The sequence below is a fragment of the Colius striatus genome, chromosome 3 (assembly GCF_028858725.1).
Source record: "Colius striatus isolate bColStr4 chromosome 3, bColStr4.1.hap1, whole genome shotgun sequence".
NCBI classification, from domain to species: domain Eukaryota; kingdom Metazoa; phylum Chordata; class Aves; order Coliiformes; family Coliidae; genus Colius; species Colius striatus.
In genome coordinates, this window is record NC_084761.1 from 90,505,421 (window position 1) to 90,520,857 (window position 15,437).

A 15,437-nucleotide genomic window follows, 5' to 3' on the forward strand; every position below is an offset into this window, starting at 1 on the left:
CCAGCTCAGCTACCTGTAGGACTGTACCTTTCAACAGCAACAGAGAAAAAAGAGAAAGACAAGAAGTTTTTAAGGCAGCTTTCCTATGAATAAAATGTAATGAGCAACTCTATTTTGAGGAACCTGACGTAAAGATGTAGAGAAAAGTGTCCTAGCATGGTCTCAGGTCCTTCTGACCCAACTTGGACTTTTTTTACCCCCATGCCCACCATAAGGCTGATGTTGCCCTACTATTTCTACCTTATCATAATAGCAATTGCAATACCCAGTTCTTATGTAGTGACTTTCCCTTGCAGACCTCAGAAATTGTTTATAGAGGACTATAGTGCTATTAGAAGCAACTAGAACACGAAACAGAACAAAACAGTTCTTGAATGCTAGAAGGAAAACACTAGTTATTTTGCATTTTTTACAAAGCCATTATGAAACTATACAGCTGTTTTCTTCAACTTTTTATTTCAACATTGTATTTCCTCTAACAAACAACCCCTTAAGTTTTACAACAAATATAAAAGAATAACATATATGAATAATAGAACAGGAAAATAGGCTTGAGCTAGCAACGCATAGCTAAGTTCTTAGAGGAACAATCAGACTAAAGTTACAAAATTGGGTTTTATCTTATGGTTCTGTAGTTACAGAACCATAAAGAATTTTTGCATGTATTCTTAACATTACAGAGAGCTTATGGTTCTCTGTTCAAGAAGAAGAACATGTGTTAGTGAGGTAACAGTATCATTCTGCCCGGATATTCTGTATAAATGAAAAGAGTTGAACATGCATCAATCAGAGTGAAATGCTGTGACTTTGATTTGAATGGATTCCATCATGCAGTCCTTTATAAGAAAGGTCTATTCACATGAGTCATCTCATTCAACTGAAAACTCATTTGAGTAAGGTTTGTCTGCATGATTGAGAAAATTCCATTCGGTCTGGGATGTGCAGAAAAAATATTTTTAATTAATTTATTCTAAGGAAATATATGTGAATAATTTTTTCTGCATCTCAAGTGAACTCAGACACAGTAGCCATCAGGCAAAATGTACAGGTCAGCATCCTGAAGGAGAATCTCAAATTTTTGATAACTTCTGTTGCTAAGGCTGCATATCTGCCTTCTGCTGTTTTTGTCTCTGTTGCTGGGGGGACCAAATGTTGCTTCCAAATCCTCTGCTGCAGGTGTATTAATATAATCTAGCATCGCTTTGGAGAAAAAGAACCTCTTCTAATGCAAGAGAAGAAAACATAGGTACCATGGTGATGAGGATCTGACACTTAAACAAAGTTACTTCTACAGGGAAAAAAGTAGCAGGTTCAGACCATAGTGTAAGGCAGCACTTCCCTATCAGAAAAGAGTTATTCCAGACAAGGAATGAGAAATGACCTGAAATAGAACATCAGGGCGCTGATGCTTAAGCCATATAAAGCTAAGTGAATGGAATCAACATAACTGGCATGAAGTGGGAAAATGGGGTTGCTAGCTGAATGAGCTCAAAATGCATCCAATCCAGTGGCTTGTGCCTAAGATGTTTACCAAAGAAGGGGCTGGGAGAGCATTTTAGACAGAGTGATTTGTCTGTCTACCAGATTATGATAATTCTTCCAGCCAATTCTCTGTTATTTCTAACAGTTAATGAAGTATATAATTTTTGTCTCTGAATGGAATTAATAAAACCCATTCCATGGTAAGCCCATCCCGACAAAGTGAAATGAGTGTTTCTAAAAACACTGTGCAGAGAACCTAACCTAGCCTCTCCTTACATACTATGCAGCAACTGTACTCATTAAAGAGACACTGGCATCCACGTGAACATTCAAAGTAATCAGTGTAAGGATAAACCTTAGCCTTTGGATATTAATTACTAAAATTTGCCTATCTCATGCATCACAGATGTTACTCAAATGCTGTGTTTGGACTATGCTTTGAAACATCTGGATGATCAAGGTTTACATAGGCTGTGCCACCAGTAATCTAATTTTAACTCATTTTCCTAAGAAAACAAGGATTATGAGACTGTTGCCGCTCAGTTTTTCCCTCTGCCTCTCTTTCCTACATAGCTTTTAAGATAATCAGCCCTTCAATCATTTTGAATGAGAAGCAGAAGATATGAATGTTTATTAAAATTTCATGAAAATTAGTAAACAATTGGTGAGTGAAACCTAAATTTGTGACTCTAGAGAGGAAAAGGCAGGGGGAACTTTGTTGTCGTACTTTGCGTTTAACAGCAATAGTGTGGTCAATTGCACTTATGTTGTAAGGGTGTAATTGGTACATGCATAGCTCCAAATGAGCAATTGTTTTTTTGAGGAGAAAACATGACGGAAGGACAAGAGGCTTGATAATTGAAGTGGTAGTAGGTTATCTAAGGGGAAATAAAAAAACCCCACTAATCAGCAGGAAGTGCAAGTTTCAATAGATCTGTTGTATACAGGAAACACTTCTGCTGCTTAAAGTCAAAGAAAGAATGCAAGCAGAGTGAGTATACAAGTTAGAGTGATAACTGTAAATCACATTAATTGTAAATCATGTGATTATTTGACCTTAACACTAATTTCTCAGGTTAAATTATCCTGAAAGTTGAGAAAAGTCATCTGATTAATCAAACATAATGAAAAGATCATTAATTATTTTTTTTAAATGTTTGGGACTTTCATTACCTTTTGCATTTTTGCAGTGTCCAGAGATTTGATGATTCTGCTGAAGTGTTGAAGACCAAGCTCTTCTAGTTGAAAAGTAGCCAGATAACAAATAACTATGAAAAGATACAAACAATTAAAACATGGCAGGATATTCTAATAAACCCATACCCTATACTCAGCATACTCTGGATCTATACTCTTAATTTTAGATAGTCTTCAATATTGTTTCTCTAACTGCTAGACAATGAGAAAGTGTAACATTAAGTTATAATATAATGTTAACCTCGAGTTCATTATTAGCATCATGACTATGCTATGGTTCACAAAGATTAGTTGTCTCTTTTGTGACTCAGATCCAAGCTAGTGCAAATCTACAAAATTTTATGCAATTCTAACAGCTGAGGATCTAGCCACTGACACAAAAATGTAAACAAATTGCAGTTATCTAAAGTAATTCACAGAGGTCCTATTGATGCCTGCAAATACCCTGCTTGCAAAGCTGGGAGATCTACCATAGCAGCGTTTGGAATCCTGTAAGGCCAAAGGTAAGATCTTGCCACAATTTCAGGGTGATTTCATTATGCCAACATCACCACTAAAACAAGTAGCTCTGTTTACCCTTGTTTGTTCTCATCCCCTCCTTTGGCTTCTTCTCTTGAGCAAGTACAATCAAGTTAAAACAGACTGAATTTTAACCTGAAGCACTTTCTTGATCAGTTCACTAGATAGCTGCTTACCACAAGTCCTAACTCAAAAGAAGATATGTCACAGGACTGAGAATGAGTGGCCAGTGATGAGAAAAATCGTGGCTTGTTCCTTTGGTTAGTAGTACCAGCTTATACAAGAAATATCTGCATATCCCCTCTGTATAAATTCTGTGTTAGTCTGACAACAAGGCAGGAAAGAGTCAGATGGCTCCTGAGAGACACGACTGAAAAGTTTCTGACAGTATTGCATTGTTAGAAACAGCTCCTTCTTTTACTGTAACCAAAATATTCAGTATAAGCAAGCTTATTTTGAGAAAATTTAATGTGAACATGAGACAGAAAAGAACGTTTTGATAGTTAATTTTTCAACGTCCTGTGTCTTTAATGTTTTCAGAGAGGATAGCTCTTAATTTTCTGTTCCAAAATCATATTTTATTATGCATGACAACATTATATATAACAAAATGTTTAAACTTAAAATGTCACATTTCTAGTATTTCTTTTCCATAATCAATTTGCAGAAACTGTACTAATCTTTGTTTTTATTCTGAATTAGAATAAACCCAAGTTTTTAAATTGTAAAATCCTCTGGAAAATCCAAACCCCATGCTTGCACCTCGCTCTGGCAAGTATGCACTTTGGGTACGGGCACACTCAGTGCAGACGTGTTTCTGAGCTCCTAGATCAGCCTTCATTTGAGCATATTCACTTTGATCACTTTGATTTTAGCTGCCACCAAAGAGTAATGATAAAATCAGTAAATTCTAACCAATGTGCAGAGCCAACTCAGTGTATCGTTAGGCTTCAATCTTATGCTTTAGCATAGCAACATACTTAAGCAGTCTTAGCAGAATATACATTTATCTCCCACAAGCTTTATTAAATTCAAATCTGCTCACACATAGCAACAGCCTTTATAAGCAGCTTTGATCATTTAAGTGTCAATGCATCTTGGCAAAGGGAACCACAAGCAGCTTAAAAAAATGTAAGCCAATGACCTTAGACTCTCAACTTGTTGATAAAGGAAAATTTTCCGGGGCTTACCCTCTGCCTATGATTAATGGAGGCTTTTGAGTGGACCATTCCTGACAATCCAATTATAGCAACACTCAGCTTAAAGGTATAATTTATGTGCCCCAGACACTGAAAAACATGGCTTTGGAGAAATGGAGACAATGAAGCATCACCATTTAGAATAAATTCAATATACTATTAATTTTATCCTTGACAGTTTAGGTTCCCTTTCATTTGTTATTTGATTTCGATTTCTATACCTTTCCAGACTGTGACAACCAGAATTGCCATAAAAATTTAGTAGCTTTTCAAAGATAAAATGCAGATATATTAGATAGGGGTTTTTTTTATTTTTCAACCACTTTGAATTAAATTGACCTGACTTTTCAAAGTACCCACAAAGCTTCAGAAAGTATGTGACTTAGAGAACCAATGCTGGTGCGATTTGTGTTCCAACATATTTAGGGACTCAATAAATGAGTCTTGGTATATGCCTATTAAATGCAGAGCATAAAAATATTTTTTAAACTACTTCTCAATGCCTGAAATAACCTTGGGAGTAGTAACCACCCTGATTAAACAGTTTGTACTATCAGATATAGTTGTACTGCAAATTATCGTAACCAAGTAACTAGTGAAAACAATTTACTCCACTCATGCAGACTGATAGAAGCCTATTTGAGTCATTGTGATGGCCAGGAATGAAGAAAGCCACAGAATCAGAGAATCACAGAATGGTAGGGGTTGGAAGGGAGCTCTAGAGATCATCCAGTCCAACCTCCCTGCTAAAGCAGGTCCAGCTAGATCAGGTCATGCAGGAACATGGAGAGAGATAATTATATCTTCATACTGTGAGATATGCCGTGTTCCTCAGCAGACAGAGCTTTGTTACACAACTTAATATCTGAATGGCTGAGGTAATAGGCTGCATAGAAGAGAATTACAGGAAATCACTGAAGAACATTTTTTAAAGTGATGGTTAAACTTCCAAGAGACTTCTTCCAGCCATCAATGCTATTTTGCACCTGCATGTTACCTCATTTGCAGGCATATTCTGCAGAATTTTCTCAGTAAAATTGCAATTAACACCTGTGAGAGTCCACACCAAATAACAATTTCAGCACTCAGCCTTTACATCCTAAGGCCATTGGAAAAAGTTCTGTACTTTGTAACACATTTGGCACAATGACGATGCTACAAATGTCACATAATACTAAGACTTACATGAATAAAATACATTTTAAAAGGTTTTGTGGTAACACATTTGGTGTTTTCAAGAAAACTTACCTACGTAGAGGTTCCGCTCAGCAATGAGGCAGTATCTCCCATCACGAACAAAAAAGGCATCGACCACTACATCCAGCAAGGATTTATATTCTATGCATCCAGCTACTGTATCCAACACAAACTTCTTTTCTGTCACATTAAGAGTCTATAGAGATACAAAATTAATAATGATTACTGTATTCTGGAAAGAAAATGTTAGTTGTGTACAAAACAAAGTACAATCATTTTGAAGTAATTGGAAAATATAAGCAACTTCTAATACTATCAAATATGGGCTGTCCTGACAAATTAATGGCCCTTTTTAAGCAAAATGTAACCTTCCCCAGTGTTAAACTTCCAGTTTATCTGCTGACATATGCATTTAGGTAAAAGGCTCCGATGAGTTAATGTCAACAGTTAAAGCAAAGAAAATTTGATGTCTCTGAGGTACAAGCAATGATGAACTTAGTCAACAATATGAGACAGTTTCAGTAAGAGTTTGCTTTTTCAGAAGGAAACCTGTTCTTTGCCAGTGAAGTCTGTGCCACCTGAGGAGACTAAATCAAGGGGAGAAGCTGGACAAGGATTATGGAGAAGACTCTTAACTGCTAACATAACCTAATATTGGAGAGTAGAACTAATTTAATCTAAACCCATGAGTGCCAGCATTCTTGATAATGCAGATTGTTTTGTATCCAGTCGTGTTCAGCAGTTTGCTATTATGTGAATTGAAGGAGGACAGCCACGCTACAACAAAATAACAAAAGATTCTGTGACTTAAAGAGGTAAGACAAGAAGCCAAGCAAAATGCTAAGTGTATCTTCTGAAAACATGTAGTTCACCTTTGATATATGATTTCTCCCACAGCTCTGTGATGTGGAAACAACTGAATGGCAATAATATATCTGATGAGAGGTTCACCTTGCCTAGAAGGCTATCTGCTAGCATCTTGATCTCTTTATTTCCCTAATGTGATTCATTTCTACTTTAAAGGTATTATTAGAGGCTGCTGGAAGGAGCTATGTGAGTTTTCTGATGTAAGACACTACACAGGGCTTTGAGACTGAGCAAATACAAGGAAAAAAATTAAAACCAAAGTTCTAATTTTTAAATGTAAAAAGTTATGCAGAAGAATTCCAGGTGTATTTTCTCAGTTTGACAGTCAAAGCAAGCACAATCCTTTTTCATTACTCCTGCTCAAAAGCCAGATTTCAGTCCTTCCAATTTGTGCATCATTACTAGAAAAAAAGGGGCCTCTGTATAATTGTCTCCGTATCTGTCTGTATTTACATATGCATATATCCATACACATGAATGCAGGCAAAATTACACGTACATACATCCTTGTGAAGTCTTTACTGCCATTGCGACTGCACTAATACATCTGACTGTCTCTCTAGCAGAATTGTCATAGACAATATTACTGAAGATACACATACAGAAACAGAAGGGGGTTAGGTCCTTAAGGCTAATAATGGTTAAAACGATGGAAAAGCTATGAAGTAAAGAAATCTATGAAGCTATGAAAAAATGAAGTAATCAGGTACGACTCTGAATATATTCTGTGACTCAGATATGTTGAGGGAGAAGAAACAAGAGTGTAACCAAACTAATCATTACATGGAGACATGGATGCTTTACAAAGTCTGCTGGGTAGCATTAGAGACTGAATGTGAATAAGCAGGACATCACCTACTTTCTTAGTCAGGCCTGTAGAGAAAGATCCAAAAGGTTGTGGTTCAGATGGAAGAAAGGTAAAGGGGAATGTGTTTGGGAAAACAGAGCCAAGTAGAGTGAGGTGGCAAAGGAACATAGAGAAGTGAGTGAAAAGGAGAGGAAGGGAAAACAGGACATACAAAAGGGCTTAGATGGAGAACAGATCAAATAGAAGAGCAAAGGAAAGAGCCTGAATACATCTGAAAGTATGCAAAAAAAATTAATTTGATGGGAAGTATGGACTCCAGCTTGCTAAGCACTGAGAATTCTTATGAGGGACAGAATCCATTCCAAATATATCTTTTCTGGATGAAGACTTATGGAAGTTTTTTCAAAGAACCGACAAAGAAAATCCAGAAATCTAACCTCCCACTAAAAGCTCAAATGTATATCCCATATTTTATATTAAATATCTGAGAAATCAACGTAAAAGGCAAAAGCAAACCTAAATACCTGAATGGCAAAGTGAGGCGGTTCCAGTAAAAGTAGGCTTGTGACATTTTGAATCTAAACCAATTAGTCCCCTTGAAGAAATGCCGTTGTTCATAAACAGATCAATCTGCAGACAACAGTAGCTCAGATAATAAAGTCCACAGTAAAACTGGCCAAGTCCCTTGGAAACAAGCCCACAAAAACTCTCACTGCTATCTCTGCTAGAAATCTAGACCATAAATTGTTTCCAAGATCTTTGTTTGAGCCTTTCTATTCTCCTTTTGAGTTCTTTGATACAAGTATAAAGCGCTACAACAAACCAGTGCCTTTCAAATGTACTTTGGAGAGATGATACCACTGCCCAAAATAAGAACTCCTATACAGTAGAGACTATAGCATAAAAATGCAATTGCATATTTATTCACTCTACTTTTACTATTCTAACAAGTCAGTCAGAAGACAGTTGTTAAGACAAACATAGAAATAAGTGCTTACTCTTGCTTGCTGCCTGAGCAAGAAAGTCCATAACCACTGCATGGCCTTGAGCTAAACAACAAGGTGGTAGCAGGTGCTACCTTCGGGACAACTGTGCCCCAGAACATCAATACTGATTGATAACTCTGTGAACCACAGGTCAAAAAGTCTTGTCACAAAATACTATCAACCGAGTCTGCTTTCAACTACGAACAGTACTAAGTGTTCTGTTTCTAACTATGAAAACTGAAAATAGTTCAGCAGCCTGCAGCTGTGTCATCGAAGGAAGTGATCTCATCGGAACTCACAATAAACTAAACAAGAATGGGCAGGATGAGGACTTGGATAAGAGATCTCAAAGGTGAGCCAGTTGTTGGTTAAGCCCTTCTAATAATCTAGTGTATCAGAAACCAACACTTTGAAACAGTTAGGATACTCTCTGCATAGCAAGGGCATTGTGTCCTCAACAAATTTCATCGAGGATATTTATAGTTTATGTGTATATCTGAAATCATAATTGCTTTGGGAAAGTCACACGTTGGGCATGTGTAATATCTAGCACTAATTCCTAAGCACATTCTGTGCACTTTATGTTGCATTTTATGTAAGTGGGATGTAATTCAGAAGTGAGTCAAATGATTCTGAAGCGGTACAATATGATAGATTGTACATTGATAGCACCTTTTGTATGAGGCCCTCAAAACACTTTACTAACATTAATTGTGTTTAATGAGATTTCTTTTGGGCAGTGTTATTTTGTAAATGCAGGGTTTACAGTATGGAGAAGATGAGATTTGGCCCAGGTGATATCATAAGTTATTGGTGGCAACAGGAATTAATACATGCTAATTTTTGAGCATTTGTTGTGTCCATCAGAACATGTTCTTACCTTTTCGAGTATACTTTACCTTATGCACTTCTCTGAAACAAGTAGCAGTTAGCTAGGTTTGCAATATGTTATGTGAGTCCTTCAGCATGAGGAAGGCCAGATAATTTACAGGTAAAAGTAATACATGCAGCTATCATCTTTTGTTGCACTGAAAACTGAAATTTATCAGAAGACAAAATAGATCTTGATCAATATGCCTACACCATTATCAGAAAAAAAATGCTCTATCTCTATTGCTCCAGCTTATTATTTGTTGATTTATTATGTAAAGCACAGAAAGCTTATGGTAGATGAATACTGGATGATCCTACATTTTCAACGTTTGGAAATCTTTGTATTCCTATGTTGACCAATGGCTGCACTGGATGTAAGTAAAATAGAGTTATATATTTTCACGATATCATTCCCATACAAATACCTGAAAGTGTTCTCTCTATGGCACTGAATTTCAGCTTTTTCTGATTGCTGAGCGCTTGAGTTGTAAAAGAATGATCCTGTCTGAAATTATCCTGAATGATTCTGGGAAAAAAATATACAACTCTTGTCTGAATGTGTGCTGATTGGCAATATCTCCCTGTTTTAAGGAATCTCTAATGTCTGCTGCTCTATGGACATATTTTCCTTGTTCCCTCACACTTAGCTGTAGCTGGGACGTAGCTTTTGTTTCTGGAGTGAGGGAGGGAAAGGAATTTCAACGATGTCCTGTTTGAGACTTCTCAGGACAAGGATTTAGTTTAAGGTGAAACAAACATTTTAGAAAAAACATAATATTTAATGAAAAGATAAAATAGCTTTCACCTCCTGTGAGAACTGAGTATGTACTGAGCTTGTCTACTTCTAGGCAGAATATGCACATTTTGCAGATGCAGTCTGATTAATTTATAGTGCTTCAGATATCAGTGCTAGTCCTCTCCAAGGGTCTAATCAAAATGCTGTGGAAATGAAAAATAACATTCCTATTGCCTTCACTGGATTTTTTATCAGCCACTAGAACCCAGTCCTCTTTCCCTCTCAAGTCAGGGAATATGCTGCAAGTCATTTAAACAGAGGGTTTCCTGGGATCTTAGGATATAAGTAGGAAAATGTCCTCCTCCTACTATTTACAGTCAATGTTGCTGGCACAAGCAAGTATTTTCATTTTCCTGTCATAATGGTGACCATCTTGAAGAGGTACAGTTGATGTTATTTTCCCTTGTACTTGAGATTAAACCACATGTTTAGGTCATTGCAGAAAAAACAGCTTCCATCCTTTCCTTAGAAAGAGTCTAATCTGCATTTATGTAAGTAACCAATAACACAAACTAGGTTTGTATAATATAGCAGGATTTTTTTACACCATGTATATCAAAATAAGCTTGCATTATTTTCATATTTAAAACTAAATCTATGACTTTTGACATGTGGGGATTTTACTCACAGCTGAGTAGGCATGTGTGAGACACAGCCAAACCAACACAAACGAGAACTACGAAGAGTTGTGCCAAATTACACCATGTTCTTGTGAAATGGAAAGCTCATAAACAGGTTCATCTTGCTATCAATATGAGAGAGATAAAGGAGTAAAATAGTGAGACTGGATTGCAGCTCTGATTTTACAGAAGTAAGCTTTTCAGTAGTTGGGATATATAAAGGTTAATATTGTGGGTCCAATCCTGCCACTCTGACATAAAGAATTCCACTGAAAATGAAGTGAGTTATTTGCATAGAGAAAGGCACAAACATTGCATGCTAACTTCTGTGTTAAAATCTGTCTCTTGTTATCATAGCAAAAGCTTGATTTTAACAGTCACAAGGAAGAAAAATGCCTGGGATGCTTCAGTTAGGTACAAAACAGAATCTTTTTTCAAAATGAACAGATGCAGTCTGTTTCTATAAATGGCCTGATGAAATGATTTCCTTATGTACAATACACACTGGATGAAAGATGCCTCTGGATATAGATCACTTTTGATAGATTTAATTGAGGAATACTTAATAAAATGAAGGATGTTTAGTTGACAAGAATTAAGGTATTATCTGGAAGGCATCGGTCTGATGAAAGGAGTATTAAAAAGAATTTAGGAAGGGGATAAACACAGAGAAGTAGCTTGGGCATTCAAATGAAGAACAACAGAATATAGAGATATAAATTCGATGTGCATGCTACTAACTCAAAGAACTGGGATAGAGTTAAAGAATTATTTTTAGTTAATCTCTCATTCACTATAATTCATGTTGAATTCTGTTTTAATAGCAACAAGGTCACAATATTGAAGCAAAAGCATTTATTTACACTCATTATTTGGTTTTAGGAGGTTTGAGGGACACAATATGATTCCTCACAATTGCAACTAGGAATCACCCATCATGTTATTAATGAATCTGTGTTCTTAGTGAAAATATATGCAGTGAAAATCAAGTCCAGTATTATGTTATAAATATAACTTACAATACAATAAACATGAAGATTGTAAATAAATGCATTAAAAATCAAAGTGTTGTTTTCTTCCTGGAAGTAACTTGTCTGATCATTCACTGAGAACAACAAATAGGATGTAAAATTTACATGTTGAAGAAAGAAAATGTGTGGAGGCTAACAGAGAATCACTTCTACATTCATTTTGATCCTAACATTCTAATTAGAGGAAAGCACATTATTTATCTCCCACTGTTCATGATTACAAAAACCTTACCATGTTTCACTTGTATTTCTCTAAAACCAGTATGCTAATAATCACTGAGTTTCCCTAACTCCACTTTTCTACAGAAGTGTGAACTAGGAGTTGGAAAATCAGAGCTGAGATTGGTATGTGTCTTTCTCTCTTGCCGTTATTATACTCTCTCTTGACACTCAGTCTTAAAGACTATTAACCACCTGGCATTCCAGCAATCTGTTGATGCATTTCCAACACACCAAAAGAAGATTCTGTTTTTATCCATACAATGCTTCAGACAGACCTGAACTCCTGCCAAAGTAATGGCTTGCCTCTGCTCTTTAACATTCACTTTCCCTTCCTTTAGTACTCATTTTCTGATTCTCTATTTGTATGTTGAGATACTGAGTGGCTGAAAAGTGCAAAAAGTGAAAAAGAAAAATGTGTCTGAACAGTTAGTGGATATGTTATCTGCTTGATCTACCTCAACTACAAAAATGTGGGGAAAGATGGGTTCTCTTGGAAGCAGCATGCAGGGATTAGATATGTGGCTGTCATTACTGTAAATGTACTGTGTAAAGCTAAATCTCACACACAGCTAGGAAAATATAACTCTTGATAGCAATATCTAATGTCATAATTTCCCTATAAATAAAGATGGCCAACTACTTATCTCATTTATATCAATATATATACAGGGTAATGCTTCTGACTTTGAGCAGTCACTCCAAAACATGGATGCAGACTGCACACTCAAATGTTTTCCAAACATTTTTCTATCTCAAAGCTTGAGACAAGACTTCCTACAATGTCAGAATATATTCAGATGGGAACACTGATATTTAAATAATATTATAAAGATGCATCAAGAGATTAAAATAATAATAATCATGAGGTTGTTTCTGCTTCTGTTGGAAGTTAATGGATACCCTCCCTTACTATTCAAGAGGAACAAGATGGTTTGATACAAGGAACTGGGAAAGTTGTTGAATTTTCAGTTTTTTTAACTAGCTACTTGGAGATAGCAAGTAGCTGCAAATCAAATGCAAACAAAGAGCTAGCAATGTATTTTCAAAGTGGTGCACAGGGGCCAAGCAGTGCTTTACAAATTGGCCTTCTGGTTTTCTTAGGAAAATCAGTGCACATTTTTCCAAGTGAAAACTATCCATTTGGATGTGTTTTGTATGAAGTTATACTGTAGCAGTAAGCTGCCCTGAAGATTCTGTGTGCCCTTACCATGCCCAGCCCAGGGATAAGACTGGGTCAAGCCATGCTGGGTCGGTTTGGAAGCTAAGACTGATGGAAGAGAGCCTGTCTTGGCTGTCTTTGTGACATTTGCCTCTTATGAGCTTCAGTTTGAAGAGAGAGAGATATTAATAATTTGCTTTAGGTACAGTAGAGACTGGAACTGAATGTGCAAGAACAATGTGCATGAGCAGATCAAAACCAAAGAGGTGAGCAGAACAGTAACAATAGCACTGGAATCAAAAACTTGAAGAGATGGAACTGGGACAGGTTAAATGAAGAGAGGTAGGCAAATAAGTTTGAGGGTGAGTAAGAGAATGGACAGGGACAGAAAGATGAGGGAACTTAGAACAGAATGCAGTTTATCTTTCTCTTCCATCTGCCCACTATTTGGCTAGCAGGGTATTCCAAACCTCTTATGCCCATTTGTCAATCACTGTGAACTGATAAGACATAAATTTTCTACATAGTAGTTATGAAAGAGCAAAATACACTATTTCACACGATTACATATTTTGGGCTTTGTTTGCAATCATCTAACCTTACCCCTAAGTAAAATTAGAGTATCAAGAGATTAATAAGAAAATCTTGCTGAAGAGTTATAACACAAACCTCTGGCTTGTGTTACCTTCACAGCAGCACAATGAAACCAACACAAATGTGTTGGATTTGGAACAGAATATTCAACAAAGGCCAATTCTATACTTAGTAGTATATCTAATATGGAAATCTACCCATCACTTCTTGCTATCATTTGCAAAGTAAGTCTATTTTCACTCTATGGCTTCCACCCTTTGAATTTCATGCCTTTAAGACATTCATATTGTAAAGTCCTTTATTTTAATATTTATTTCCTTGTCCATTTTCACTTCTTTTCCCACCCTCATTTCATCAGTCATTTTTAGTGCTTTACTTTGTATGAATTCCTGCAAGGATGGTCTTATGCCTCTGGTAGATGGTTGACAGGGTTATTTGGATCAAGACATATTGTACCTTTCAGACTCATTCCCTTAGGACTAAGCCTGATTTCCTTTCATAACATATTCACATTTATCATGGACACAAGTGAAACCCCTAAACTACAGTTTAAAATGCTGGCCTTTCTCTGTGACATTTCCTCACTCTTGTCAGCTCATTTTCAACAATCCTAAAACAAAAGTTGTGCTCTCATGCTAATTCTCAATTATTGGTACTATTCCTACCTTGCATATCAGTCAAGCCCGTAACTTCAGAGGTCATTTTTCATGTAGGCTACTGTCCAGGATATCATAATGAGTTTATCTGCACTCTTCACTCTTTTTGAACACTAGGTTTCAAGTAGTGTTTTCCTGTCCCTTCACGGCTAAAATCTAAGGCAGCTTCCCTGGTTTGTTCCTGGTTTATTGCAATAAATGCCTATTTCCTGGCTTTAACTATTCCCATGTTTCTCTAGGAAATCAGCACTCTGGAGTGCCATCCTTAAGATTGTTCTGCTAGTCCATTATTTTGACCCACTTACTCCACCTAGCATCTCACAGTTGATTCTAGCACAGGAAACCAAAGCAGCCTGTCTTCGCTAATCAAGATGCTTCACACCTGGGTTCCATTCTAACTTTATCTCTTATTCTTTACTGATGTCATCCCCCATTTCTGATCAGCCAAGGATGCTCATCTACTTATTTGTTAAATTTTCAAACAAGTAATTTTACTTACTTTCAATCAGCTCCTACAAACATTTATTTTGCTCTTTTAAACCTACTTCATTTTGACAGTGGTTTTGCTCTGCAAAATGTCTTTTGCTATCTCCTCTTTGTACTTCATGTAAGAAGATGTGGCTTTCAGAGGTATTTATTTCCAGGATTTGGCACTTGACAATACTGGCAATTATCCTGGGGTAATGACCTCCCTTGAACAAAATCAGGAATGACCTGTGCAGGCTGTCCTTCAATTTTGAGGGAAATGATCTAGCCCAAAATTGTTGGTTTCACCAGGAACAACCACAAACAAGCTGGGCAACAGGCTAATAAGTATAATTTATGCAGGTCATCAACAGGTTAACGAAGAACTAAACAAGGCACCTCAGATACTATATTAGAAGGACATAAGACTAGAAAACATCAAATCCCAATAAATATATATATAGTATGAATAAAATGTACAGTGTTGGTAATGACTGCAATCTGATTGTACTTTTAAGGGAAGGAAAACTATCTAGCAATTAGAAAAGTCTAGTAGTACAGAAGATAGTAACTTGTTGAGAAGTCTGATATATTGCATACCTAAGTAAATAGAGAGCTGTGTCTTGCAATTATTTAGATTTGTGCTGTTGGAATCTGTCCCTCCTGAATTCTACCTGCTCAATGGGACACTACTACTTTTGCTATCTGTCATGCTGCTAGCATGAGACATACAGGCTTGAATCTAGTCTGTGATTTAAAGCGATGG

General features: G+C 36.5%; 1 protein-coding gene across 1 annotated transcript in view; it reads right to left on the minus strand.

Annotated features, from left to right (window-relative positions):
• The window catches only part of CFAP99 (cilia and flagella associated protein 99), a 56,850-nt gene that overhangs the window by 36,495 nt on the left and 4,918 nt on the right, over positions 1-15,437 (minus strand). The window contains exons 3-4 of the mRNA XM_061993222.1: positions 5,646-5,790; positions 2,656-2,750 (exon numbers count right to left, since the gene is read on the minus strand). Coding sequence (XP_061849206.1) covers positions 2,656-2,750; positions 5,646-5,790 — 240 coding nt within the window. The remainder of the gene's footprint in view (positions 1-2,655; positions 2,751-5,645; positions 5,791-15,437) is intronic.